At 54.0% G+C, this 27,969-nt stretch overlaps 1 protein-coding gene across 5 annotated transcripts; it reads right to left on the bottom strand.

Annotated features, from left to right (window-relative positions):
• Nucleotides 1-2,998: 2,998 nt before the first annotated feature.
• On the bottom strand, nucleotides 2,999-26,753 carry C1QTNF1 (C1q and TNF related 1). 5 transcript variants are annotated; one of them, XM_055575289.1, is made up of 4 exons: nucleotides 26,392-26,753; nucleotides 9,416-9,581; nucleotides 5,780-5,919; nucleotides 2,999-5,204 (listed from the first exon to the last, which is right to left on the bottom strand). In XM_055575289.1, the coding sequence occupies exons 2-4, from the start codon at nucleotides 9,562-9,564 to the stop codon at nucleotides 4,654-4,656; spliced, it is 840 nt and encodes a 279-aa protein (XP_055431264.1). In that variant the 5' UTR covers nucleotides 9,565-9,581; nucleotides 26,392-26,753; the 3' UTR covers nucleotides 2,999-4,653. The 5 variants fall into 5 exon arrangements, with proteins under 5 accessions (XP_055431264.1, XP_055431263.1, XP_055431265.1 ...); XM_055575288.1 differs by having other exon boundaries at nucleotides 9,416-9,578; XM_055575290.1 differs by lacking the exon at nucleotides 26,392-26,753 and adding an exon at nucleotides 13,337-13,493.
• Between the last annotated feature and the right edge of the window lie 1,216 nt (nucleotides 26,754-27,969).

Genomic DNA, 27,969 nt, shown 5'->3' with positions numbered 1-27,969 from the left:
AGTCCTAAAGGAAATCAACCCTGAATATTCATTGGAAGGACTGACACTGAAGCTGATGCTAAGAGCCACCTGATACAAAGAGTCAACTCACTGGAAAAGACCCTGATGCTGGGAAAGATTGAGGGCAGGAGGAGAAGGGGGGCAACAGAGGATAAAATGGTTGGATGACATCACTGACTCAATGGACATGAGTTTGAGCAAGGTCCAGGAGATGGTGAAGGACCGGGAATCCTAGCATGCTGCAGGCCATGGGGTCCCAAAGAGTCAGCCATGACTTAGTGACTGAATAACAATCCTGTTGGTTGTGAGGCTGTAACTCACTGTGGTTTTGACTTGCATTTCCCTGGTAATTAATGATGCTGAGCATCTTTTCATGTGCTTACTGGTCATTTGTTTATCTTCTTTAGAGAAATGTTTATTGAGACCTCTTGCCTATTTTTAACTGGTCTTTTTATTACTGGGTTCCGAGAGTCCTTTATATGTTCTAGATATAAGTTCCTTATCAGATACACAGTTTCCAAATATTTTCTTCCATTTTGTGTTGTTTTCACTTTCTTAACAGTGTCCTTTGATGCACAAAATTTTATTTTGTTTCATTTTACATCATTTTATTTGGCAGCACTGTGCAGCATGCAGGATCCTAGTTCATCAACCAGTTTGAACCCATGCCCCGTGAACTGCAAGCACAGAGTCTTAACCACTGGACCACCAGGGAAGTCCCTAATTAATAGAATTTTAAATTTCAATAATATCCAATTTATCTATTTTTCTTTGTGTTACTTGTGTTTCTGGTGTCATAGGTAGGAAATTATTGCCTAATACAGGTCACGATGATTAACACCTAGGTTTGTTTTTTTTCCTCTAAGAATCTTACACTTTTAGTTCTTATATTTAGGTGACTGATCCATTTTGAGTTAATGTTTGTATACGGTATGTGGTTGAGAGGCAACTCTACTGTTTTGCATATGAAGGTATCTTGTTTTATTTAATATTTTCTGTAACCTGCTGCTTTTTTCATGATTTGGGCAAGAAAATCATTTTATCCCAGTCTTATTACTATGGCCCAATAAAACTAACTTGCCATCATGCCATTGTGTTCCCATAGTGAACTCCACTGAAAATTATCCTTGAGCACACGAGCACACACACACACACACACACACTCTGTCTCTCCCTCTCTCTCTCTAAACTCCCATAGGATTGGGTGTGCCCTCCTCACTTCCCTGGCTACAAAGACTCCTGAAAGCCCTAACACAAGCTGTTCTTTCCTTCGGCTGAGTCATCAGCTGTTTCTAGGTCCTTTTGGGAAAACACTAATATTTGCATTGCAACTGAGTTTATCAGACCTTTTCCAGGGAAGGTTGGCCAATTTATCAGTAGCCAGGGTCAAGACATGGGGAAGGGCGCCTCTGCATGGTAGACCGCACGGGATGGGAGTCAGGCGAGGTCGGTAACTAGGTGCCACGCATGCTGCTCTTCTGGCACCCGTGTCACACTGCAGTTAAAGCCCTAGAAGAGTCCTCTAGAAGCAAGCACCGTGTCTTGTTTGTCACCACTCCCCAGCACTTGGCACCTGGGCTAGCACAGAGCAGGAGCAGGAGATGTATCTGGAGAGAGAAAAGCAGGGTGGGAATGCCAGCAGGAATGGACTGGAAGATTGGATGTGGATGAGCTTAAAGAGTGAGGGACAGCCAAAGGGGATCCGGTGAGCTCCAGAGCAAAGCCTGCCTCCTCTCCCATATCGGCGTGGCCGGCCGTGGATCAGGCATTACACGCTCCACGCGACTGTCCCTGGAGAGAGGGCGGGCAGTAGGCACCTGCCTCAAGCCAACTTGTTCTTTCCACTTGCACCTTTGGGAAATGCGCTCAGCCCCTGCTCCCAGCTGCGTCCTCTGTCCAGTGGCCTCAGCTGTGTGGAGGTGGGGCCCACTCTTTGTCCTGCAGGGAGCAAGATTGCAGTGTCCGCCTGCTCCGGTCTGGCCCCCGTGCAAGACTGAGTATGGCCACCCAGGCCCACTCCATAGCCAGGCAAAGGGAGGACAGCAGCTGTCTGCCAGCCTGCTGGCACCAGCGGAGCCAAGGCAGCTTCGGCACTGCCTGCTGGCAGTCTGATAAGGTCACTGGCCACTAACCCAGTTGGCAAGCAATGGGGAGAGAAGAAGAAACATCTGCTCTTCACCGCTCAGGCATAAAAGGTGCTGTCAGTGGGTGTACTCAACCCGCAAGCCGCTGTAGTAGGTTGAACTGCATCCTTCCAAAAGATAGATCCAGGTCCTGACCCCCGATACCTGTGAACGTGACCTTATTTGGAAATAGGATCTTTGCAGATGTAATCAAGGCAAGGATCTCAAGAGGAAGGAGATGGTCCTGGATTTAGGCTGGGCCCTAATTCCAACAGCTGGGAGAGAAGGGAGGGGGAGATTTAAGAGATTGGGGAAAGAAGGCCACGTGAAGACAGAGGTAGGCAGGAACTGGAGCAAGGTAGCCACAAACCATGGAACACGTGGGGCCACTGGAAGCCGGAAAAAGCAAGGAAAGCTGTTCCCCTACCGGGCATCCAATGGGGCCTCATCCAGCTGTGAAATGTGTTCCTGTGAGAAATGAGGCAGTTCATGGCCCAGCCTATGGCCACTGGGCACTCATGTTCCCAGGTTCCAAGCTAAAGGCTCCCAGGCCGCCAATGGACAGTAGGCGGGGTTCCGGCAGGGGAAGGGAGGAGATAGAAAAGAGGAGGATTTGTGACTTCCCTGGTGGTTCAATGGCTAAGAATCTGCCTTGTAATTCAGGGGATGTCGGTTCCATCCCTGGTCAGGGAACTAGGACCCCACATGTTGCAGAGCAACCAGGCCCAGTGCTACAACTAGAGAGTCTGTACGTGGCAACACAGGGTCCCGTGTGTCCAAACAAGACATGATGCAGCCAAATAACTAAATATTTTTTTAAAAAAGAAAGAAAGGAGGAGGATTTGTCTCAAGGCCCAAAAATTATGAGGCTGTGATGCTGAAACACACAATTCCAAGTTTAATGTTTTCTGGAAGAGCACCGAGGCAGCACAAAGCAGCAGGCAGGCACCCTGCTCACCAGCAGAAACAGAAACACAGTTTTTAAAGTCTGACCAGCAGAGGGAGGGATGTAGGGACCCCAGACCCCACAGCCAGGCCCAGTGAGGGCAGAGGGATCGGTCAAGACTGGGCGTTACCAGATTGTGAGCAGGAGGCCTCCTGTCGGTCCTAGGGCCCAAGCAGGCAGGGTGACCCCGGCCCTGGGGGTTGATGTAGGGAAGTGGGGGAGGGCTGCCTGGCCAAAGTCAGCCAAGAACTAGAGCACCAATCCAGGCAGCGCCCCCACACCCCACTCTGACACCGGTGGTGGGGACATGCCCTCTTTCAGAGGCTAAGCTGTGCAGGAGCTCTGAAGACAGGTGGGGGGAGCATTCCAGTCCCTTCGAACTCTCCCCTGCTCTGGGGCCCAGGAAAGCCCCCTGCTGCATGGTCTTAGGCTGATGGTCAAAGAGGTTCCAGGGGAGTGTCCTGGCGGGCTGAATGCTGAACCCTCTGGGGTGTAGAACTCTGAGAGGGTGTATGAGCAGGTTTTATTGAAAATATTGTGCAACCATGAGAGCTGCTACAAAACCAAAGACCCTTGAGCCTTCCCTAGCTGACCCATTGGAGAAGAGGGACAGAAAGCCCGTGCCAGGGTGGCAGGCGTGGAAGCCCTGCCCAGGATGCCAGGGTGGGGTGTGGGGGGTGCTGGTCAACAGAGCCATGCAAAGATGCATGGCTTGTCTGGGTTGTACTGACCTTTGCTGCTCAGAGAACCACCTGCTGCCAGAAGCCCACGGTTTCTAGTAGACTGAACAGCAGACTATTCCCCCAATCAGAGGCCGAGGCCGAGGGCGTGGCTGCCCCTCTGAGGAGGCGACACTTGCCGCCCAGTTCAAACCCCCTCACCGTTGTGGCTCAGAAAGACCAGCTGAGCCCCTGGGCGAGGCCGCAGCAATGTCCACAGGATGTGGACATCAGTCCAGCTGTCCCCCAAGAAGGTTCGTATGTGGCCTAAAATATTAAGCCAGTCGTTTCCTCTCTAGTGGATACCCTCGGCATCCACTTTAGATCTTGTCTTACCAGGAGCCTTCCGCCGCCTTAAGCGGAGATGGCCCTCCTGGGAGCCAGCGGGGCCAGTGGAAGACAAAAATAACAACTGCCTCCCTCTCTTTTCATGGTTTACTTTGCTCCTTTCACAACCTTTAGAACTGGCTTTATTATTCCCAGCAACTGGAGCAAGGGTGGCTTGCTCTGGGACACCCTGGTGCATCGTTGTCGTGGGGCACGTCGGGGGAGGGTCTCACTCAAGGACATGCACACAGAGGGGAACTCCCGTAGGCACACCCACCTGGTGATTGCACATGCGGACACAGCAAGGCTTGAGACCACCCAGCCAACGTTGCTTCCCGCTCCCGTGAGGGGCGTCATGTCGAATGCCAAAGCAGGGCGGCGTGGGGGGCCTGGGAAACCCGGGTGCAGGAGGGGCTGACCAGGAGTGGGTGAGGGAGGTTCCAGATGGTGGGGGGGGTGGTGGGGAAGGTCCAGCGGAGCAGGGCGGGGCACGGGGAGAAGGAAAGGTGAGCCTGTGGTGATGGAGGCTGGCAGGTGGCTAGGGCTCGTTGGCTGGCTTGACCAGGTAGCCGCTGAAGGTGATGTAGGTGTCAAACTCGTCGCTGAAGATGGCGTTCTCCCGCTCGCCCTTGAAGAGGCGCACCCACACCTCGTCCTGGTCCCGCAGCTCCAGCATCAGACTCTGACTCTGCATGATACTGCGGTCGCTCACCTGCGCGTACAGGATCACCACCTCCTCTGCGTTCTTCATGATGTGCAGGTATGTCTCCTTCTGGTTCCAGGTGTGTACGTTGAGGCTGAAGAAGTAGATGCCGGGCACGTAGCAGTAGAATTTCCCCGTGAACATGTTGAAGTGGCTGTAGAGGTTCACGAACTCCGTGTCGAAGATCACCGTCTGGTAGTAGTCGTTGCTGTGCAGGGGCTTCTTCCGGCCCACGGAGAAGGCGGCGTAGTGGTTCTTGCAGCGGTCCCCAGGGGCCCCCATGGACCCTTTCTGCCCTTTTGGTCCCGTGTGGCCCCTGGCACCCACGGACCCTGTTTTGCCATATTTGCCTTGCAGGCCCCGGTCTCCCCGGTCGCCCTTCTCACCTAAACAGGACGGGAAAACACACGGTGTCAAGCAATCTCAAGGATTCTTCTGTTTTCATCCAGAAGCAATCAAAATTTTTTTTTTGTTCCTTCTGGAAAATCCCTGCAACGTAAAGCATTTATCCAAAAGCAACAGGAGCAGCAGTCAGGCCCATGGCTCTCTCGAAGCAGATGAACTGCAGACACAGGGCTCCGGGGATGTAGGACCCGGGCCGCTTGGCTTCCCAACTTGGCTGTGCCGGGCTGTGCAAGGTGATGCGCTGCTCGCAGGACTGTGACCCTGAGGCTTTCGGTGCCAATGCAGGAGGGGTGAGACCCAGAGCTGCCCTGAGGCTCCTTCTCCCGTGGTCCTGTGCCCAACCTCTCCTCTTGGAAGGGGACCAGAGCCTCAGAAATGGAATTCCTTCCTCCCCCCCAGATGACAACATGCTTCTGCTCAGTGCCCCAAGGGAGCCATCTGCCCCTGCCCCTCCTCCTCTCTAACTCCATCTTCTGCCCCGCCCTCCGATCAGGACAGGGCAGCGCCCCCTCTGCTCCCCAGGGGAAGGTGCCCTCGGCTGGTCTCTGTGCCTGACCTTTCAGGATGGTGATGTTGATCTGCGGCACCGGGATGGCCTGGTACACGGGAGTACCAGGGTCACAGCAGCGGAGGCACCGGGAAGCAGGGGCTTCCTCGTCCTGCCTGGGGCCGTATTTTTCATGCTCTTCTTCATCCCTAAGGGAGTAAAGACATCACCGTGAAAGCCAGGAACTCTCAGAGCCAGGAACTCTTCATCTTCTGCTAGAGGGTCTGGGCTACCTGACTCGCCTGCTCTCAACTCAGATGTCTGCATTCTTGCTGTGCTGTGTGCTCAGTCGTGTCGACTCTTTGCGACCCCATGGACTGTAGCCCACCAGGCTCCTCTGTCTGTGAAAGTCCCCAGGCAAGAATACTAAAGTGGCTTGCCATTTCCTTCTCCAGGGGATCTTCCAGATGCAGGGATTGAACCTGCATCTCTCGCGTCTCCTGCATTGGCAGGCGGATTCTTTACTGTGAGCGCCATCCAGGAAGCCACATCTTCCTCCCAGATGTGCCGCACTGGCTCTTGGTGAACTCTAAGATCCTCAGTGAAGTTTCAGAAAGAGCCCCTGCCCTCCGTTAGCTGTAGTGACCGTCATGGCAATAATGATAACAAAAACAGCAATAATTTGAGGGCCTGGCAAGATGGAGGCTGCATGGGAGAAATCTGGCACCTCTAGGAGGGGTCTCTGGATGACATGACATGGCAGCCCTTGAATGAACAACCCCTTCATGTATCTAGGGCTTCCCTGGTGGCTTGGACTGTACAGAATCTGCCTGCAATGCGGGAGACCTGGGTTCGACCCCTGGATTGGAAAGATCCCCTGGAGAAGGGAAAGGCTACCCACTCCAGTATTCTGGCCTGAAGAATTCCATGGACTCTATAGTCCATGGGGTCGCAAAGAGTCAGACACAACTGAGCGAATTTCACTTCATTTCACTTCACTTAACTTGGAACTCTGACCTCCAGGATTCTGGAAGACACTATGTTTAGCTGACTTGTTTGCAAATGAGAGGGCTCAGCCAGACGTTGTGGGATTCCTGGGAGCTGCAGCAGCTGGAGACCCTACGGTCCTGTTTACAACCTGACATTTGGAAAGGGGCTCCGGAGGATCCCGGGGAGCAGCAGCTCCGTGCTGCCACCTCCCGGCGTCACACTGCACTGCACCGTGCTCTCTGCTTGCCGCTGTTCGGTTGTGCCAGCACCATCTTGGAGGTGGCACAGTCCGCTCATCAAAGGGTCAGCCCCTTGTTTTTACTCCGCTCCTATTTTCAAATCACAGACAATCCAGGAAAAGGATTTCTATGCCCTAAACTCAGCCACCTACAAGCTCTAGGGGCTTCCCTCGTGGCTCAGTGGTAAATAATCCATCTGCCAGTGCAGGAGACTCAGGTTCTCCGGGGGAAGATCCCCCGGAGTAGGAAATGGCAACCCACGCCTATGGTATTCAATACCGAAAAAACAGTATTCTTGCCTGGGAAATCCCATGGACAGAGGAGCCTGGCGGGCTTCGGTCCATGTGGGGGCGCAAAAGAGTTGGACACAACTTAGCAACTAAACAAGTCCTAGACTCTCAGAGGAAACCCTGCCCCCACCTCCCAGCAGAAGTCTCCACAATGATTCCATGAGCCCCACACATAAGAAGTGTTCCAAATTGACTGCCCTTCACTGCTGCTCGTCCCTAGAATCTTCTCTTTCCAAACCCTGTCCCCAGCAGCAGCAGCAGCATGACCAGCATGACCAGAATGGGACTCTCAGCCTCATTACAGATGTTTCTCTGCTCCATTCGGAGAATCATGCGTTCCTGAGGGGTCAGCCCAGTCCACCATCAAAGTACCTCCAGGAGCTGGGCCCTTGGCTCTCCCCACTTCTGGGACCACTGGCATTTTGAATGCTCTCTTGGAATTCACCTCTCCCTTGCCAGTTCATCCCCTGCTCTGCCACCCTCCAGAACTCTTTCTAGAACACCATGAAATGCAAATCTCTCCACGACTCCCCTATAGATGACGCTCCAGAGAGATCCTTCCCCACCAGGCTCATCCCATCCTCCCAGCCTCCACCCTCCAACCCTGGCTCCCACTACTCAAAGGACCCACTAGCCTTACACAGTCAGACACTGGAAAGGTTGTCCTTCATACGTGTTGCCCTGGCTGCCAGGCAGCTTCCCCTGCTTCTGTGCCTGGGATGCTCCCCCAGCGACCTTCAAGACCCAGTCACTTCTCCACCTAACTTTCCCCCACCCTGCACATCCACCTTGTGGACACACTTGTACTGCAGAGCCAGCCTCACTGAGGTGGGTCATGTGTGTCTGTCCCCCCACAGCCTTGGAGTTCCTCGAGCCCAGAGACTGTGTCATTGATGTGCATGTCCCCAGGGCCAGGCGGAGGGCCAGCTCAGTAGCAGCACTTGATTAATGTTTGTTGAATGAAAAGAAGGAGGAAGAGGAAGGGGAGGAGAAGAAAAGACAAAGGTCAAGAATGCTGTTGTGTGTGTGAAAGGGCGAGTCACTCAGTCCTGACCGACTCTGCGACCCCATGGACTGTAGTCTGCCTCTGTCCATGGAATTCTACAGCAAGAATACTGGAGTGGGGGGCCATTCCCTTCTCTAGGGGATCTTCCCAACCTATGGATGGAACCTGGGCCTCCTGCATTGCAGGCAGAGTCTTTATAAGTCTGAGCCAGCAGAAAGGCCCAAGAATGATGTTCCTTTGCCCCACACCTATGCAATTCCAATATGTTCCAAGACAGCCCAAAGCCTTGAGTATCAAGTTAGCCCAAAGTTGACTAGTGAAAAGTGCTGATAAAACTCAAAGCCAGCACTGGGTGTCTAGGACCTCTTGTTTGATGAACAACATTTCCATCAGTAAACCTAAGCGTTTTATGTATACCTACAAAATATCCCAAAGATCCTAGAGTCTGTGTATCACTGAAGGCATATGTATATGAAGTGAAGTGAAGTGAAGTGAAAGTCGCTCAGTCGTGTCCAACTCTTTCACGGACTATACAGTCCACGGAATTCTCCAGGCCAGAATACTGGACTGGGTAGCCTTTCTCTTCTCCAGGGGATCTTCCCAACCCAGGGATCGAACCTAGGTCTCCCACATTGCAGGCGATTCTTTACCAATTGAGCTATCAGGTATATGAAGACAATGCCATGAGGAAGAAATTCATAACTTTTCCAGGAAAGCCGCCACTTCCCGTGTCAGTCTTCACCCATTGTCCCCTACCTGGTAATGTGATCATTACATTACCAGGTGGTGGAGACGCACTCTTGGTCTAGCAGCGTCCCTGCCTTCTACTTCCAGCTGGTGCTTAGAGCTCTAATAGATCCTCTCAAAGGACAGGCGAGAATGCAAAGAAACCAAAGGCTGGGGCGGGGGGGTGGCATGTTGTTTTTTAAGGATGTGACTGCAGAACCTCAGGCAGACCCATATTCCTCTGGGGTTGGAATGAGGCTGGGTTACTATCCACAGTTGCAGATAACACGCCCGGGTCACTGAAAGGAGAAATGCTGCCTCTGTCCCCCAGCTCCTCAGCCTCAGCCTCTGCCCCTTCTCCTCTGGCCGTCAACAAGCACTCGGGGGCGCCTGGACTCGGCCCTTATCCCCACCACTGAGCCGGAGCTCTGGCACCCACACCCGACGGCCTCACCTCTCAGCGTGGTCCATCGGCGGCTCCCTGGTCCCCTCCTGCTCCTGCTGTTCCTGCTGCCCATGGGGCACTCGGCCCAGCACCAGACCACAGGCGAAGGCCAGCAGCAGGCAGCATGCCAGCGCAAGTCCCAGCCCGCGGGAGCCCATCTTCCCGCTGAGCCCTGCTGGGGAGACACACGGAGGATGTGAGTTGGAAGAACCCCATGGGGAGAACAAGCCCATGGAGTTCGCCCAGCCACTACTCTGGGAGGCGCTTCGCTGCCGCTTCTCCTGGGAGGGTGATCATACACTCACACACTCAACACATTCACATACCTAGCTACACACTCCCACACATACACACAAACCCCAGTGCATGTTCATGCACATACACACGGGCCCACACACACACATACTCACACCCTCTCTCACACAGACAATACACACTCATACACATACTCACATACTCACACCCTCTCTCACACAATACACACTCATACACAAATACACTCCACACACACTCAAGACAGTACACTTAAAACACACTCAAATCCATACTCTTGTGTTCATACTTGCACACTCAACACACTCATGTATACTCCCATGCACTCACGTGTGCACACTCGGGCATACATGCATGCCCACCCCTCACATGCACTCTCTCAGCACACTCACAAACTTAATATGCACAGACTCGCACATTCCACCCTGGAGCACCCGGCTGCCTGTGGCCGCTGAGCTCTGCCCAGCACCCCCATGCCTCCCAGGAAGGAGATCCCTCAACCCTGAGATCTGAAGATGATTGTGTCTTGACCGTGTTAGGACAATGAGCAAAATCTGGAATGAATTTGGGGGTCCACTGCGCAGTGAGTCTGCCCCAGCCGGCACTGTGGGGGCTGGTGTGCAGGAAGGTGTCCAGTTGCTCTCTGGCCACCAGGTGGCCCACCAGTGAGTGTCCTTGAGCATCTGATGTGGGGGTGGGGGGCGAGTCTGCCCAGCCCCAGAGGGCACTTATGGTCACTGAAGCCAGCTCCATGTCTCTCCAAAAAGCTCTGGACAGGACCCTCTTCGTCCAGGATTGAGATAGTCCTTCTAGAAAGAGCTGACCACTGGGGTGGTTCTCAGTGAGCCCACTAGGGGGCAGTGCTTGAGCTTAAAACAGACACAACATCTCACCTGTTTCTCACTGTCAGTTACCACCCTGGCTAACCCGGGCCAGCCATGGGGTTTACATGCATGTGGAGTCAGGAGTCACGTGCACCTCGGCTATTTCTGGTGGCTGGAAAACCTCCCATCATGGAAGGGAAGACGGTGGTCAATCCCAACCCATTTTGTTCACCAAAACATACAATTTAACATGGAAAGTGCTGACGAGGACACTAAATTGGACCCTCTGGACTGCACAGTGAAAGGGCTGAAGCTGGGGGAGTAAGAACGCCCACTCCCCTTCTCAGCCAGGCTGGGGCTGGGAACAAGGCCTCATGGGGGAGGAACAAAGCATCAAAGCAAGGAGACAGCCTCAGAAGGTCCTGTCTGATTTTCTGATTTTTCTTTAATTCCTCTTTTCATGTCTAAGGGGAACGAAAATACTGAGAACGAGTTCTGTTTTTCTTGGTAATCGTCTATCCAGGTGAATGCTCCCTTCACATGTCTTGGGCCTCCGTGGACGTACTTCACTTCCCCTGGTTCAGAGACCTCGCAGCCCGGGAGGGCACGACCCTCTCATTGTGCTGAGTCTCAGCTTCGTTCTTTCTTCTGTGTGTTAGTGGGCTCGCTGTTTTAGTTCTGAAGACAGAATGCTCTGGCCCTGTTGGAGCCCCATGCCAGGTCAGGAAAACCTGGGGGAAGCAGAGGACCAGCACCCAGAGCCAAGGGAGCTGAGGCTCCCAGTGGGTCCTCAGAGATATGAGACGGAGCCAGGAAGGCTGGCCTCCGCAGGAACCCGACCCCCAAGCCCCCAACCCACACTTCCACCACCTCTTCAATTCTCTGCATACCCCCATCCCCTGCAGTGGATTAGCTGGGCCCGCCACCTCCACATTCTCTACCTGCCAAGAGTCAGGGCCCAGAGACCTTCCCAATGACCTAGAGACTGGTTGGAACCAGCGCCCTCACTCAAAATGTTCACTACCTCACCTCCATTTCACAAAACTAGTTTGTACTTATAAGTGTAATTCATAAAATGCATATTAAAAGAATCTCTCCTGGACTTTCCTGGTGCCCCAGTGGTGAAGACTCCACCTGCCAATGCAGGGGACACAGGTTCCATCCCTGGTCCGGGAAGATTCCGCTTGCTGCAGGGCAATTAAGCCCATGCGCCACAACACTGAGCCTGTAAGCTGCAGCTACTGAAGCCCACATGCCTTAGAGCCCGTCCACTGACAACTGCCCCAGGCCCGGTGCTGGGGATCACTAGAGCATTTCCATTCATCCATACAACCCTGTGGGTTTGGGTTCCTTCTGAGATTACTTCCTCATTAATAGGTTTTACCCCATCAAAGGCCTTGGATGGACCTGCAGGGAATCCTTTAAGGAGACAATATTCATTCATTATTATACCAAATTTACCAGTGAAGAAGGGCTTCCCTGGTGGCTCACATGGTAAAGAATTTGCCTGCAATGTGGGAGACCTGGGTTCAATCCCTGAGTTGGGAAGATCCGCTGCAGAAGGGTATGGCAACCCACTCCAGTATTCTATCCTGGAGAATCCCCATGGACAGAGGAGCCTGGCGGGCTACAGTCCATGGGGTCACCAAGAGTCGGACACAACTGAGTGACTAAGCACCAGTGAGGAAAAAATGACATTGAAAAGTTGATTAGCCTAAGGCTGTCCAATTTATAAGCCGTGGGGGCTGGATTTGAATTCAACAGGCTGCCTTCCGATCACATCAAAATCCTACCCAAGACCCATCCAGGTGTTTCATATTCCTCCTGAAGGTCTCCCAGACCCTGGTGCATGCCTGTGTGCCAAGTCACTTCAGTTGTGTCTGACTCTGTGCGACCCCATGGACTGTAGCCCCCCAGGCTCCTCTGTCCATGGGGATTCTCCAAGCAAGAATATTGAAGTGGGTTGCCATGCCCTCCTCCAGGGGATTTTCCCGACCCAGGGGTCGAACCCACGTCTCTTATGTCTCCTGCATTGGCAGGTGGGTTTTTTACCATTAGTGCCACCAGGAAAGCCCCCCAGATCCTCAACTGGAACCAATTCCCCCTGCTCTTTGCTGTTTGTGCTTCTCATATTGTCTCATTCTGCAAAGAGTTTTTCTTGGCCGGGAAGTTTCTGCACCGCAGACCCGTGACCTCTTCTGGGCCTGGGACATGGTCTTGTTCATCTTGGACCCGCCAAGCATCCTGCAGCACCCTCTGCTCAACAAATATTTGTCAGATTGAATTCTCCAAATTTGTTTATTGCCCTATTTCTGTATTTCCTCTGTTTTTCCTTGGCGCCTTGATAATTACTCTTGTTTTCCTCTTCAATGCCAAACTTGCATCACTTGAAAGGAAAAGAGATTTTCCTTTCTTTAAACATCTTTTCCCCCCTGAATCCAAAGTTAATATATAATTCATTTGGGGAAAGTTGGAAAATAACAGCAAGAGGAAGGAAGGAGTTATCTTTAATTCCTTTGCCCCCAGGGTCCCTCAGCCTGGGCACCGAGAACATCTGGGGGTGGATCAGCCTTTGTCGTGGGGTAGAGGGAGGGGGAGGGGCTGTCCTGTGCTTTGCAGGATGTTTAGCAGCATCCCTAGACTCCACCCGCTCGATGCAATCAGCATAGCCCCACCCCCAGTTGTGACAGCGGAAAACCTCCAGACTTTGCCACGTGTCCCCCAGAAGGCAGAAATCCTCCCAGTTGAGAATCAGTCCTCCACCCCCAATGGAAGCACCCTTCTGCACGTAGGTATGTCTCTTTCGAAGTCTAGAAAGGGAATTTTTCTGTACCTGGGTCAGAAGAGACGGAGACCAGGATGCAGCTGGTGAAGGGGTGGTGATATCGGTGGGGGTGGAGCCGTGATGGCCCGGCAGTGTCGGAGGCGCCAGGCGGACTGAGAGAGGTCAGCAGAGGCTGGAGGTTCTCCTCAAGGACCTCCTCTTTGGAGCCAAGGCAAACCCAGATTGAAACCTTTCCCTCTTCGCAACTATCTTCAGAACCATTTCCCCAAGTCCCACAGCAAAGTCAGCATCATGACTATGATCATTTTAATCACTTTGGGGCAAAAAAACAGTGTTGCCCAACTTCCAACCAAACTTGGCTCTGGCCCACTTTAGTGATTTCCAGTGAAACAAAGTCCCCTGCGACAGAGGGGGTATGGAGCCCAGAAAGGTGACTCAGGAGAGTGTGCTGTGCTCAGCGAGGCAGGTCCGGGAAGCGGCCCCCAGAACGCCTCGGCCAGGGGTGTGTAACCCTTCTGAATCTGGTCCTGCGTGGTCCAGTCTCCTGGCTGCCTTGCGGTCAAGGCGTCTGAGGTCGATTCCAACATGACTCAAGTTCTGGACTTGCCCATCCCAAACCCTGCAAGACACTCAGTTGCCAGATTCCATGGCAATTCCATGAACATCTTTTTCTACCACTCACTCCCTCCAGGACCTGTGGCTCCTCTTCTCCTCTCCCTCAACCCTCCCCATCACCCTGCAGCTTAACCTCCTCCCCTCTTCCAACAGTAGGTGGGAGGGGAAAAGGAGGAATTGGGTCAATGGCAGGGTCTGGAGGAAGGCAGGAAGTGTGAGAACACTTCCTGGTTAATTATTTTTATCTTCCAGAGCCCCAGAATGGATGTGTGGTGAATCCTTTAAGGAGAGGATTTTCATATACAAGTCTAAGTTTCTTTATATCTGTTTAAAAATCGGTCCCAGCACTTTGGGGGGCCCGCCCACTTCCAGGGTGCCAGCCAGTGTTCTGATAGTGAACTCCCAGCCCTCAGGCTGCACATATTTGCCTTGTGGCCACACCCAGCTCAGTGCCCTTGGACAAAAGCATTTTATAACCATGGTTTTCCCTCTTCCCTGATCATCATCAGGTAACCAGCTGCTCTGAGAGGGGAGAGAAACCTGGGATCTCCCTGGATTAGAAGGAATTTAGAAGACAAGTCCAAATGGCCTATGTAGCTCAGGAATTGCCTCTCAGCAGAAAACTGAACACAGCCATGGTTTCCTGGATGCCGGTGATGCGTACAGCATCAGGCAAGAGCTTGGGAGGCAGGGATGCCACTGCAGATTATAAACACCCCATAACCTCAAGGCGATTACCAGCCAGTGAAGGAGACAGCTCAAGGCAAAAACGGCCGATGTTGACTCAAAACGAGACATTCTGGAGGCTTCCTGGGTGGCTCAGTGGTAAAGAATCCGCCCGCCAATGTAGGAGACACGGGTTCAATCCCTGATCCAGGAAGACCCCCCGTGCCGCAGGGCAATGAAGCCCGTGCGCCACAACTATTGAGCCATGTGCTCTAGAGCCTGGGAGCCACAGCTGCTGAGCCATGCGCCGCAGCTACTGAAGCCCGCGGGCCCTAGAGCCGGTGCTCGGCTACAACAGGGGCCAGGCAATGAGAAGCCCACGCGCCACAACTAGAGACTAGCCGCCGTTCTCCGCAACTAGAGAAAAGCCCACTCAGCGACGAAGAGCCAGCACAGCCAAAACGAAACAAACTAAAAATTTTAAAAAGATATTCATCTACAAAAAAAAAAAAGGAGAGAGACATTCTAGGCCTGTGCTGTGCCCTGCAGTGGCCACCAGCCACCTGTGGCTATTTCATTTTAAACCAATTAAAATTAAAGAACATTCTAAGGACTTCCCTGGCGGTCCAGCGGTGAAGACTCCACACTTCCATAGCAGGGGGCACGGATTTGATATCTGCTTGGGGAACTAAGACCCCGCATGCTGCATGGCACCGGCAAAAAGATAAAATAAAGGAAAGATCATTCTAAATTCTGTTCCCAGTCACACTCGGCGCATTCCAGGGTCTCAATGGCTACGGGGAGCTGGGAGCTACCATACTGGAGGGCAGAGAACAGAACATTTCAATCACCGTAGAAAGCTCCACTGGGCAGCTCAGTCCTATTAACATGAAGTTGGGGGGTGGGGGAGTCGGAAGCATGAGCAAACAGTGGGCCAGAAATCTGGGAGTCATTTAGATGCCTTCCTCTCACATGCCCGCCACACTGAATCAGTCACCAACCCTCCTTAATATCTCCTGAAGGACTCTGCTCCTCTGTACCAGCTGACGCTTTCCAGGAGCTCTGGCCGGGCCCCAGACCTCAATTTACCCCCAAGACAAATATCTTCGTCTGGCTTTTCTAGGGCCTGGACATCAATCCCCAAATTTCACACACATCTCCCAAGAAAGCTGGGCCTAAGATAGGATGTCTTGCCACACCTAATGTCTTCTAGGTAAGAAGGCGACTTGACTCAGCATCCAATCAGAGCCTGTCTAAACCCAGCATCATCCATCCCTCAGCTCAGCAAGCGGCACATCTGCTCCTGCCCCCCTCTCCCCTCCATGGTCTCCTCTCCACCAGAAAGGAAGCCCTGGGGCTGCCCTCTCTGCTTCAACATCTGGCGGAAATTCTCCACTTGAGATGCTCAGAGCTCTCCAGCTGCTGCAAGAGGTCCCCTGGACTCAGATCCTGGGGTGCCCAGAAAGAAGAAAGCCCCATATTGGGGTGTCCCTCTGGCCCTGATGACCATCAGGATTGTCTAACACATGGCATCTGCTTTCCTTCCCCAGAAGCCATTCATCACACTCATTTTCCATTTACCAGGCTCCTCCAGTGATGGGCAGGAGGGAGGCAGAGTGACGTCCACTTGATAAATGACGTTTGCTCACCAAACCCAGGAACCCAATTCATATCTAATTTTCCCTTCTGTAATGGGGCAGCCCCAGCTGGTCTTGGGCCCTCTCTGGCTTCCTCCCAACACGCTAGAGGAAGCAGCGGTGGGGGATGGGGATCCTTTATTAAAGAAACTCCAGTCAGGTAAAGAATTAGCCTACAAAGCAGGAGATGCAGGAGACACGGGTTCAATCCCTGGGTTAGGAAAATAACCCAGAGGAGGGCATGGCAATGTACTCAGTATTCTTTGTGTGTGTGTGTCTCCCTTTAAAAAAAAAAAAATTACTTATTTATTTAATTGGAGGCTAATTACTTTACAATATCGTGGTGGTTTTTGCCATACATCGACATGAATCAGCCACATGTGTACATGTGTCTCCCCATTCTGAACCCCCCACCCACCTCCTTCCCTACCCCATCCTTCTGGGTTGTCCCAGAGCACCGGCTTTGACCCACTCAGTATTCTTGCCTGGAGAATCCCATGGACAGAAGAGGCTGGCGGGCTACAGTCCATGGGGTAGAAAAAAGCCAGATGCAACTGAGCACACATGCACGCATGCGCCGGTCAACTGGGGGTAAGCTGAGCCTTTCCCAAAAGATGAAGGCGTCCTGGCGCCCATCTCCCTCACTGAATCTCTTTCTTCTCCTTTTTCCAAGAAGCTGTTCAATGGTTTAGAGGAAGAGGGTTTATTTTCTTAAGGTTTGGGGGTTTATTTGTTCCCTCCAAAGCCCAAGGCCAGGGATGGCAATGAAGTCTTCCAGGGCTACTTGCTGATCAATAAGCAAGGGCTTCCTTTGCGCTGACTTGGGGCCAAATAGCCAAGGTAAGACGGGCCAGGCCTCCTCCCCATCCTGAAACATCTCCATCCTCTCCTGGGGCAACTCTCTGTGCCTAGACCAGAAAGGGCTCACCTGGAGCTGAGAGCAGACACTGCCTAAATCTCTGCCCAGGCCCTGCAAACAAGGAGACCACGTGGGCTGCAGGCGGCGGGCCTTCGGGGGCACCTGGCCAGCCCAGCCTCCCAGTGCAAACAAAGATTTCCTTGACTAGAGCCCTGTCCTTAGATCACCTCCCAGCTGTGAGGCCTCGGGCGGCAGGCTTGCCCCCGCTTTGAGAACCGTGCGAGAGAGAAGAGCCACTGACAGCTCGTGCCTCGCCGGAGCCCACGCTGCAGGTGGCCTGGCCCCTGGCCCACTGCCCCGCAGCGGTGACACCCTCAGAGGGCTGACCGCCCCCAAGACGGAGGGTGGGAAGTAGCTGGGAATTCCACGGCCACCGCACTATCCCTTTTACCAGCAGCACAACCGTTTTCAATTTTCTGGGACCTGAAAATCACTGCCGCGTTTTACAGCCATCTCCAGGGACGGGGCAGGGCGGGGGGAGTTTGGCAAAAGGTAGAAGGTTGTCCCACATCTAGTGGCTTCTAAGTCAAGAGCGTAATTTAGCTCAGCATCCAACAGTCCCGCCGCCTCCCGATCCAGCCCAGACGGCTCTGGCTCTCGTGTACGCTGCAGAGCGCCTGCTGGAGATGACCACCCGCCTCTCCGCCCCCGCTCCGGCCCACCCTGTGTCCCAGGGTTTACCCTGGGCAACTTCCCCTTTAGAGACAAGTGTTTTCCAGGCTGTGGCCTCAGCTCTCAGTCCCTCTCACTGCAAACGCTTTCTGCCCGTCTTTTCCTGTACAATGGCTTCAGCAGATGGGTCCTCGATCCTTGTCCCCAGCAGGCGTCCCTGACCACCAAGCTCTGGGCCTGTGCTCTCCACAACAGTAGTGTCTGGCCCCTGGGGCCAGATACCTTAATGACAACTAAACAAAGTGAAAATTTCCGTTCTCCGTCACTCAAGCACATCTTAAGTGGCTCCCCTCCTGGACAGCACAGCTGGGAGGATATGTCCATGGTTGCAAAGTCCTATTGGACAGCGCTGGTCTGGACCCAGGTGTCCAGCTGTCTTCAGACCAGGTCTCCTCAGTCTGTCGTAAGATGCTCAAGCCCCTTGTTAGCTTTCTGTCTTCTCTCTCAGCCCCCTGCAGCCCTGCTCCTACTCCTGCACGTACAGCTGTTCACACAGGGGCCCCAGGCTGGCACCTGGGAGACCCCTAGACCCCTGCTTCTCCTGCACCATCACCAGGCCTCCTGAAGGTCTTCTCTCCCCGTCTAGGGTGCCATCACCGCTTTTCTCTCAGCCTTGCATTTGTCTCGTCTCTCCTCTGCCTTGCAAACTGCTTGCCGGAGGCCACTTTCAAACCTGCACATCTGAATGCCACCCTTGGCCCCAAAGGCTTCCCACGAAAATAAAGGAAATGTTTAAACTTCACCATCTATCTCCCGTCTCATCTCTGGCCCCTCATCCCCACCCCTGCACCTGTATCCTTCACGCCAGCCACCTAGAGCCACTGGAAGTCCCAACACAAGTCACACCACGGTCTCATCCTCCATATCTTTCTCCTGCCACCTTCCCCGTTGCCGTGTCCTTCAGAGCCCAGCCCGATGCCACCTCCTCCAGGAAGTTTCCTCCCCCAGCATCTGGCACAGGGCGGCTTTCTTGTCTGGTCACAGGCCAGAAGGTCCTCACACCCAGGTGATGCGTTTTTCACAAGCATCTCCAGGGTCTGGGGTCTGACTTTCAGTACTGACTGAATTCCGCCTCCCTTTCAGGCCTTCTCAGGTAGCAGAGCCATCGTCCAAAGAGGACTCAAGCCAGTGTGTTCAGCTCTGTCTCTAATTGGGAACGTGGGTGGTCTGCAGTAGGGGGAGAAGGGAAGTGGGGAGAGTGACCAAGGACACACTATTATGTGTCATCAGAATGCTGAATCCTGATGTGACCAGGTAGCCGTCTTTGCCTCAAATGCTCCTCTTATCAGCACTCAAAGCCTTCTGCTTCAAAAAAAAAAGAGTTACGGGCTTCCCCGGTGGTCCAGCAGTTAAGAATCCACCTGCCAGTGCAGGAGACAGAGGTTCCGTCTCTGGTCCAGGAAGACCCCACATGCCATGGGGCAACTAAGCCCGTGCGCCCAGGTGCTGCAGCCACTGAAGCCGCATTCCTAGAGCCCGTGCACCGCGAGAGGAGCCACCATGAGGAGAAGCCCCTGTACCTCAACGAAGAGCAGCCCCCACTCACCACAGCTAGGGAAAGCCCACGAGCAGCAACGAAGATCCAAAAAGAAAAAAATTTAAAAGAAAAATAAGAGTTGCAACCCACTGCCTCCATCAACCAAAGTTACAAACCACCTCCGAGATCCTGCAAAAGCCGTCTAATCAAATGACGGTACATCCACACAATGGAAAGCTAAAAACGAGGTGGTTGCTCAGGGCGACAAACTCAAGTGCCTTTAGCCATTGACTGTGGTCTCGGCTGTAATGTCATAGGGAGGGGTGGAGACTGCGACAACCAGGAAACACATGCTCCATTTAAAGGCATTTAAATAAACAAATCAGAGAAGGCAATGTCAACCCACTCCAGTGTTCTTGCCTAGAGAATCCCAGGGATGGCGGAGCCTGGTGGGCTGCCGTCTATGGGGCCACACAGAGTCGGACACAACTGAAGCAACTTAGCAGCAAATAAACAAATAAATGATGCTGGGAGGTGGGCAACCTCAGCGAGCAGCACCAAGGACTGACTCTGTCAACAGATAAGGATTTACGGGCATGAAAAGATGTTCATAAAATGCTGATGAGTTTAAAATGCAGGTTGAAAACAAATGTACATAAAAATACATCCACACACATACATACAGTAACTGCAGAGATCCGAAGGCCACCCACCTGGCTGCTGACAGCAATTATCTGCGGATGATGAAAATATGGATGTTTGCCATTTTCTTATTTTAGTGTCTCTGGAGTTTTCCCCTATAATAGTCACATATTTTTTCACATTAAGTACACATTATTTTCCACTTAGAAAAATGACAAATAAGCCCCACCCTGGGGATTGAGAGAGCATTTTGTTTATTCTGAGGAATTTGAGTCTATGCGAGGGAGAGAATGGGGGAGGGGCTTGGGGACGCTGTGGCGAGTTTGGGGCTCAAGCCAGACTGTGTGGAATATAAATTGTCCTCGTGCTAAAGTCCCACGTTCTTTCACAAGTGTGTGTTGAGTGTCTGCTGAGCACTGGGAAGAGGGCTGGGTTCTAGCAATGTGATGGAAAAAGAAGAAGACGCGGTGCTCCGATCAGGCAGCAGAACCCTGGAGTTACCGTGGGTACTGGTTATGCGGGAGAAGGCGCCGGAGCGGGGCTAGAATCAGGCCAGCTGGAGAGAACACGTTCTCTAGAAGCAGGGGATTTGTTCTGCCTTTCACACACCAGTCACTAGTGACTCGCTACTGAAGGAAGCTGCCTGCAGCCATCAAACAGGAGGAAATGGAGAAAAACCCATGAGCCCATCGTCAGGCATGGTCAGGCGCATTAATGGGCCCGTGAGCAGCCCTGTCCATTACCAGAGATTGCTTCTAACAAAGCTCTACCGCGACCACTGGTTAACCACCTGCTGCGTGCTGGGCTCTGGGCACACGCCTTCTGGAGGCTACTGCACTTGACCCCTACAGCCACTTCGATTTCTCCAAGGAACAAATGGGCTCAGAGTCAGGGAGTCACCCACTCAGGCCCTGCTGTGGCAAGTGTTACAGCTCAGGTGAGACCCAGGTGTGTCTGACAGCAGAGCTCCTGCCGCTGTGCCTCAAGGGGACCTCCAGGAAGAAACCAGGTAGGACGGGCTGGTTCTACCAAACCACAGTCCAGCGGGGGGCCCCCACCTTCTGGGCAGGCATCCACTTGCTTAGCTCACTAGGTTACCACAGGAACAGCAGCAGCGGCCCCAGGCCCTGCGGAAATTATCCCCCAGCTGAACCCTCATGTCCATCCCTTCAGCAGATTGCTGAGGGCCTGTCCCAGGCCCAGCACCATGCAGGGCACTGGGGCATCCCTGATAACCATCTCATCAAAATGATGTGCTAAGATCTCTTGGGGCCGTATCTTAACGCCCACCGCTGGAGCTGAACTCCTTTGGGTTTAGGCACAGAATCACCAGGAGCCCACCTCACACCTCAGAATGGAAGGGCATGGGGGCTATGGCCCACTGAATGTACATGTTGAGGGCACTGCTCTTGCAGGGTAGAGAGCAAATGGTGCATGGGTGAGGTCTGGAGGGGAGGGAAGAGGGAAGCCCACAATTCACAGGGATGGTGAACGTCCCTTGCCCTCTGATGCTCAGAAGCAAAGGGGTCTGAGGCTGAGTGCAGCTCGCAGAGGGGAATGGCGTAGAGAATCGACTTTGGGGGACTGCCCTGGCGGGCCAGTGGCTAAGACTCTGTGCTGCTAATGCCGGGGGTGCAGGTTCAATCCCTAGTCAGGGAACTAGGATCCTGCATGCTGCATGGAGCAGCCAAAAGATAATAATAATAATCGACACTGGGGATGCACTGAGTGTCTGCCTATCCCTCAGAGGTTGCCTGGGGTCAGGTGTGGGGGCCCCAGAGGAGAGGTCCCTGCAGAGAGGGAACCAGGAGAAGAATACAGTATCAGAAGGGAACAAAGTGAAAAGGGCAGGCATCAAACTCCAGCACAGCTCCCCAGCTGCCCAGGCCTGGCTCTGCTTGTTCCATGGGACATTCTCAGGGTCTCTTTCTCATGGGTCTACCCAAATTACAGTACCATGGGTCTTGTTCTCATGTGAAAGTGTGAGTTGCTTAGTCATGTCCGACTGTTTGCAACCCCATGAACTGTAGCCCACCAGGCTCCTCTGTCCATGGGATTCTCCAGGCAAAAAGACTGGAGTGGGTAGCCAGATCCTTCTCCAGGGGATCTTCCCGACCCAGGGATGGAACCCAGGTCTCCCACATTGCAGGCAGATTCTACCACATGAGCCACCAGGGAAGCCCCTTGTTCTCATAACTATATCTTAAATAGAGGGAGGAAGGGAACTTCCCTGGTGGTCCAGTGGTTAAGACTCTGCTCTTCCATTGCAGAGGGCATGGGTTTGATCCCTGGCCAAGGAACTAAGATCCTGCATGATACACTGTGCAGCCAAAAAAAAAAAAAAAGGCGGTGGGAGAAGTGGAAGGTGGGGGATAGATGTCCTGAATGCTGGAAAACCTGAGAGCCAGGGCTACTCCGAACCCCACCCAGATCCACCCATCTCTCACCAGAACTCACTTCAGACTCTTCACAAGCAGAAAGAGCCCAACTGTGTCCGAGCACACCCCAGTCACCCACCCTGACCACCAGCCTCAGAACCTGCAGGCAGAGGGGCAGAGCCCAGCCCAACCAATGTCTGGCCTGCACCCGCCCGGAGCGCCACCAGGGCTGGCAGCCTTCCCAGGCGAGGTCCTTTTCCTGTGCTAGTCCCCAGGGCAGAGGGCGGCTGGTAACCAGATGTCCCCACTTGGGAGGGGGTGCAAGGGAGGCAAAGGGTTTGGGGCCTTCCCCCAAGTGGGGATCCATCAGTGGCCAACAGCAACATCTGACCCAGCACAAGACGCCATGAACCTGGGGTCCACAGTCTCCCCACACCCGCCACGGCCCGCCCCGCCTGTCTGCCTCCCTTCCCATCCTGCATCCCTGTCCGCAGTCTCCTGCTCGGCTCCATCTCATTTCAAGGAAAATTTCTACACGAGCCAAGGAGATGGTCAGGCAGGGAAGTGGTCAGACATGGAGGAGCAGGCAGGCCCAAAGCTCTCCTTTTGGCCATCCTGAATGAGACAGGAAGCCAGGGCAGGACTATGCTTGTGCCGTCCACAGCTGGAGAGGGGTTCACTCCAAAGGCCTCTGCGCAGGCCAGGGACAGCTGGGTGGGCAGTGGGGGGCCTCCCACGCCCATTCCGCTTTGAGCTCAGTCCTGGGAAGCAAGCATGGGAAGGATGAGGGGCTTCACAGGGTCTGGGAGTTGCTTCTGCCTCCAACTGCTCAGGCACTGCTCGGTTGCAACCTTGATGAGGACTCAGAGATAAAGATGCCCCCAAAGGTCTCAAGAGCTCCCACGCCTGCTCACGGCACCAAGCTGCTCTCCAAGAGGCAGGAAGACGAAGGTCAGAGGTCATAGGCCGCAGTGGCAAAAGTTTCATCACGGGCTTGGGGAGGAAGGGAAGAGCCAGCGTGCCCGCTTCTGCATGTCTGTAGTTAAGTGCAGAACTGGTCCTGCCAGGCCGGGGATGCCCAGGCGGGGCCCCAGGGATCCCAAATCCTGGGACCCAGGGGACCGGCTCCCTGAGCTGCCCTGAGAGCACAGAAGGAAGCACCTGGTCAGGCTCTGATGGTCCTTTTCCAAATCCTTCTCTATGTGAGCAGGTGGTCCCTCGCATTGTGGGAGAGGTCAGTTCAAGGAGATGTCAAGAGTCCCATCCAGGAAGCTGCCCTGTCTCATTTGACTTTATGAGAAGGCAGATTTCAGCAGGTAAAAACAGGATGAAAATAATTAGCCTTAGCACACGTGGTAGTTACACCACCAAGATGAAGTGTCCCGGGATGCCATGGGCCCCACTGAAGGTTGCTGGGCTCTCAGAGCCAGGGGACAAGGCTGCTTCCCAAACAGCCCTCTCTCTCTCTGGTGGGTGAGCAGGCAGAGTTACCGTAAGTTGTCAGCAGAGTGTGGGGACCATAACAGAAGGGAAACTTTCTATTCTTCCTCTAGTTTGCAAACTACCACCTCTCGCCTACGATCCTGGAGCCTCAGCCACCCCCAACTCCGGGAACAGGGGCCCACACAAGGGTCCGGCCCCTGAAGACAAAAACCCAGACAAGCTCACATCCAGTGAGGGCGCCCAGCAGCCCGACTGTATCTATGAAATTCTTTTCATCTTTGTTTTGATGGGTAAAGTTCAATGCCAGAATATTTGGTTTATGAGTCATGCTAATTACAGCTGGGAAGGGGAGGGGGCGGGTGGAGGGAAGGGAGTGAGGCACCAGGAAGAACAACAGAAAGAAGCATGTTCCAAAAGAATTATGCTGCGCTGGTTGCCCTGAATAGGGAGGTTACGTCCCAGGAATGAGGCGGGAGTTGCCTGCAGGCTTCCCGAGGCCATGTCGGTTTTCTCGGCTCCCACCTGCGAGCGTGCCCCTCGCTGGCTGGCTGCACCTGCCCCAGACAGGCAGTGGTGTCCTCTGGCTGAAAGACGGCCCATCCAAGGCCTCTGGCACCTGCATTTCTCTGTCTTCCTGACCCGCTGCTCACTTTGGCATCCCAAGAGACTCAAGATGAGAGAAGGAAGGGGGAGAGAGAGCCAGAGGAGAGGGCCAGGGTCCCTGGGAAGCAGAACCTGGCTGTCTTGGCCCCAAGGAACTTTCTCTGTGGGCAGCTGGCAAGTAGAAATCTGCAAACTTGAGAAGCTTGGGTTTTCCAGCTTCCGTTTGGAAAGCTGCACATCCTTGAGCAAGTCATATCCCTTCTCTGGGCACAGAGATGCAGGCCTCGGGTCCTCCACCTACTGCCTCTGGGCAAGCCACTGTCTCTCTGAGCTTATCAGGGATGACAGTGCCATTGGTAGAACTGTTGAGAATCAGCATTTGCTCATTGCTTACTGCGTGGGAAACACACAGATACACACACGCACACGCACTGTCATCATTTATATTGCTACTATTATTGTTGGGTCATCCCTAAGCTCCTCTTAGCGCTCAGGTTAAGAAGGAGAGTGGAGAAGGAGGGCAGGATAGGACAGCTCAACCCTCTGGTCCCCCACCTCCCCTTCACCTGCATGTTTCAGTCCCCCATCTCCCCTTCACCTGTGTGTTTCAGTCCCCCATCTCCCCCTCACCTGTGTGTTTCCGGCCTCTCTGGTCAGCAGGGACAGTGAGCAGGCCTCGTGGAGCATGCACTTCTTGCCCGGCCTCTCCCGGCAGCACACACAGTCGAGTGTCTCTATGTGTGACCTTGCACGTGGGGCTGTCCGCGTGCTTCCCTGAACTATAAAAAGCAAAGGCCCAGCAGCCTCTGAGGACCTCACATCCTCCCCCCGGGGACCCAGGATGTAGCTGGCGGTTGAGAAAACTCAGTTTCTCAGGACACTCCCCATTTTCAAAGCTTGGAAGGAGGAAACTCCTAGTGTGCCAAACTGCCTCCGTTCTTAGAAACCAAGTGAAAGAGAGAAGAGATAGGAACAAGTCACAGGGCGGGCCGCCCCCCCCTCCCCGAGTGGGTCAGCCTGAAGCACGCTGGGGTCCCATGGAAGACACAGCAGCTGTGCAGGGCAGGGCCCAGGCTCACATGACATGTGTGCCCTGGACAGGTGGGCTCACACCTGTGCTATGGAGATGCCTGGCACTTCGTGCTGCACCGAGAGGCATGTGCCATCCAGAGGCTTAAGGGCAGCTCAGCGACTCCAGCCCCAACCAGGGCCACCTTCGTGATGCCGGCAGACCAGAGGGTCCCCAGGAAAGGGACATCATTTTTTCCTGTCCAGACTGGATCTCCTCCAGGAACACCAAAGTCATTAGATGTAGGGGCCAAAGTCAGCATTCCCTGTTCTGTGTGGGGTCCAAGTTGCCCACAGGCAAGGCTGGCTCTCACATGATCCAGGAGATATTGGGGCAGGAGCTCCCCACCAGGGGTAGAGGGGGAACTTGGGTATCATTCCTTTCCTTTTCACACCCGGAGAAGAATTAAGCAATGTAAACACGCCACAAAAATCAAGGGAGGTCCAACCATTCCCAGGGGCTTCCCAGGTGGCTCAGTAGTAAAGAATCCGCCTGCCAATGCAAGACCACGCGGGTTCGATCCGTGGGTCGCGAAGATCCCCTGGAGGAGGAAATGGCAACCCACTCCAGTATTTTTGCCTGGGAAATCCCATGGACAGAGAAGCTTAGCGGGCTACAGTCCATGGGGTCGCAAAGAGTCAGGCACCACTTAGGGACTAAAACAAACAAACAGAACCAGTCATTCCCAACAGCATCTGCCACGGAGCCTCCTGCTTCCTGGTCACAGATGGAGACCACGCCAAGGCTCTCCGTGGCATCTCCACCAAGGCAGGCAGCAGCAGGAACCCGCACGGGACCCTTCCCGCAACTGGTCTCTCTGCCCCTTGGCAGCAAGTGCCCCCGACCCCTCCCACTATGCTCCTCGCCCGCTGCCCGTCCCAGTCAAGGTACCGATTCTCTGAGTATGCTGAAGACAGAAAAAGGAGCTCCGGGCCCCCCTACCCTCGCCCCGCACAAACACCCCGCCCACCAGGCCACCTACCGCCAACCACCGGCGTCAGGGAGCGAGCTGGCCGCCCGCGTTCTCCCCGCGGCCTCTCTTACAGCATCTCCCAGCGGCGGAGCCTCCTCCCGGCCAGGTCGAGGGAAGACCAGACTTGTCGAAGGAGAGAGCAAGCAGGAAGGAAAAAAAAAAAAAGTCCTCCGGAACAGAGGGCCCCGAAAGTTTGTAGGGGAGCGGGGGTGGGAGGGGAGGTGGTGCAGGCAACAGCCGACCCCTTCCTGGCACCTGGATCGCCTGGACTCCGAGGTCTCTTTGGCCAGAAGCGGAAACGCGGTTTCTCGAAAGTGGAGGAAGAGCCGAAGAAAGCGGGACAGACGTGTAAGGAGCAAATCCCGGCCAGATGTGAGCGGCCGCGGAGCCTCGAACGCTCCCAGCGCATTTTATCCAAACAGCAGCCTCCGAGGATTAACTGTGTGTGTGCCCGGGGGGGAGCGCCCGCGCCGCCCTCCTCCTGGCAACCCTAGGAGCCGGCAGGCTGGGGACTGGCCAGTGGGGGTGGGGTTCTGAGGGTCTGGAAGTCCCTCCTGGTGTGGGGGGAGCTGGGGGTCCAAGGACAAGGAAGGTTGGGAACTCCCAGAGTTGCTGGGTGGCAGGGGGCTGGGCTCCAAGGCGCTCAAGGGGCACTTGCAGCCACCCCACCCCCATCGGTTCCCAGATGGTGGCAGACCTGAGACATCCAGCTGGGGTGCCAGGGGCCTCGGACAGGTTTGAGGGAATCTGTGAACGCCCAAACAATGCAAAATTGCACGTGTGCCTGTGAGTGTGCACACTCGGGTGTTATTGGACGCTGACGGTCTAATGCTTTGATCAGATTCTTAGAGGAGGCTGTGATCCAAAGGTTAAGAACCCTGGCTGGGGGTGCAGACTTTCTGGGTGACATGTGAGCCAGGGTGGGGCCAGCAGGGACGTCAGCGTTTCTCAGTCTCTATCGGGCCTTTTATTCCTTGATACGAAAAACAGACGTTTTCTCCATCTTATACAAAAGTTCTTTTGCAACAACATCCTTTGCCCCCCCACTCCTTCCCTGCATCCTGATAACTGCCCTAGGCTTCTCAAGAGCTGCCCCTGGTCAAGCTGGTCTCCAACCCCAAAGTCTGAGTCAGACCAGATAGTTCTAGCGTCTTATCATATCAAGAGAAGTAGAACGATCTGTCTTGAGAAACACAACTCTGTTGTGGCGATAAAATTTGGGGGGGAGGGATTTCTCCCCGTCTCCCACAGTCTCTCCAATCTGTCTGGATGTCCTCCCTGTACTTTTTGTTTTGTGGTCACTCCTCCCAGGACCTCTCCCCTGGCTCTACTCAGACAGGAGATGTAGAGGCAAGGATGATGGATTGGGGTGCTCGGGGCAAAGCAGAGAGACTTCTTCGCCACCTCTGCGCTCCACGCATCTGCCTGGAAGGCTAAGACATTGAACGAGAGGAGGAGGGGAGTGCGTTTCTGACATGCACCTGGCACAACTTCTCACCAGGGCAAGCTGAGAATGGTGGTGATGGAAGAAGACAGAGGGGCTCTGGGTAGTGGAGAGACCCTGGCCATCAACTCGCTTCTGTGGGA

This window comes from Bubalus kerabau, chromosome 4, assembly GCF_029407905.1.
Source record: "Bubalus kerabau isolate K-KA32 ecotype Philippines breed swamp buffalo chromosome 4, PCC_UOA_SB_1v2, whole genome shotgun sequence".
Taxonomy (NCBI): domain Eukaryota; kingdom Metazoa; phylum Chordata; class Mammalia; order Artiodactyla; family Bovidae; genus Bubalus; species Bubalus kerabau.
Note: the sequence above shows the minus strand (reverse complement) of the source record. Positions and strands in the feature narration are given on the sequence as shown.

Coding starts and splice junctions, on each gene's coding strand:
- C1QTNF1 (XM_055575287.1), bottom strand. CDS start 9,639: ATGGGCTTGTTCTCCCCATGGGGTTCTTCCAACTCACATCCTCCGTGT. Junction 5,920..9,415: donor CCGATGGACCACGCTGAGAG/GTGAGGCCGTCG, acceptor TTACTCCCTTAG/GGATGAAGAAGAGCATGAAA. Junction 5,205..5,779: donor CAACATCACCATCCTGAAAG/GTCAGGCACAGA, acceptor CGTCCTGTTTAG/GTGAGAAGGGCGACCGGGGA.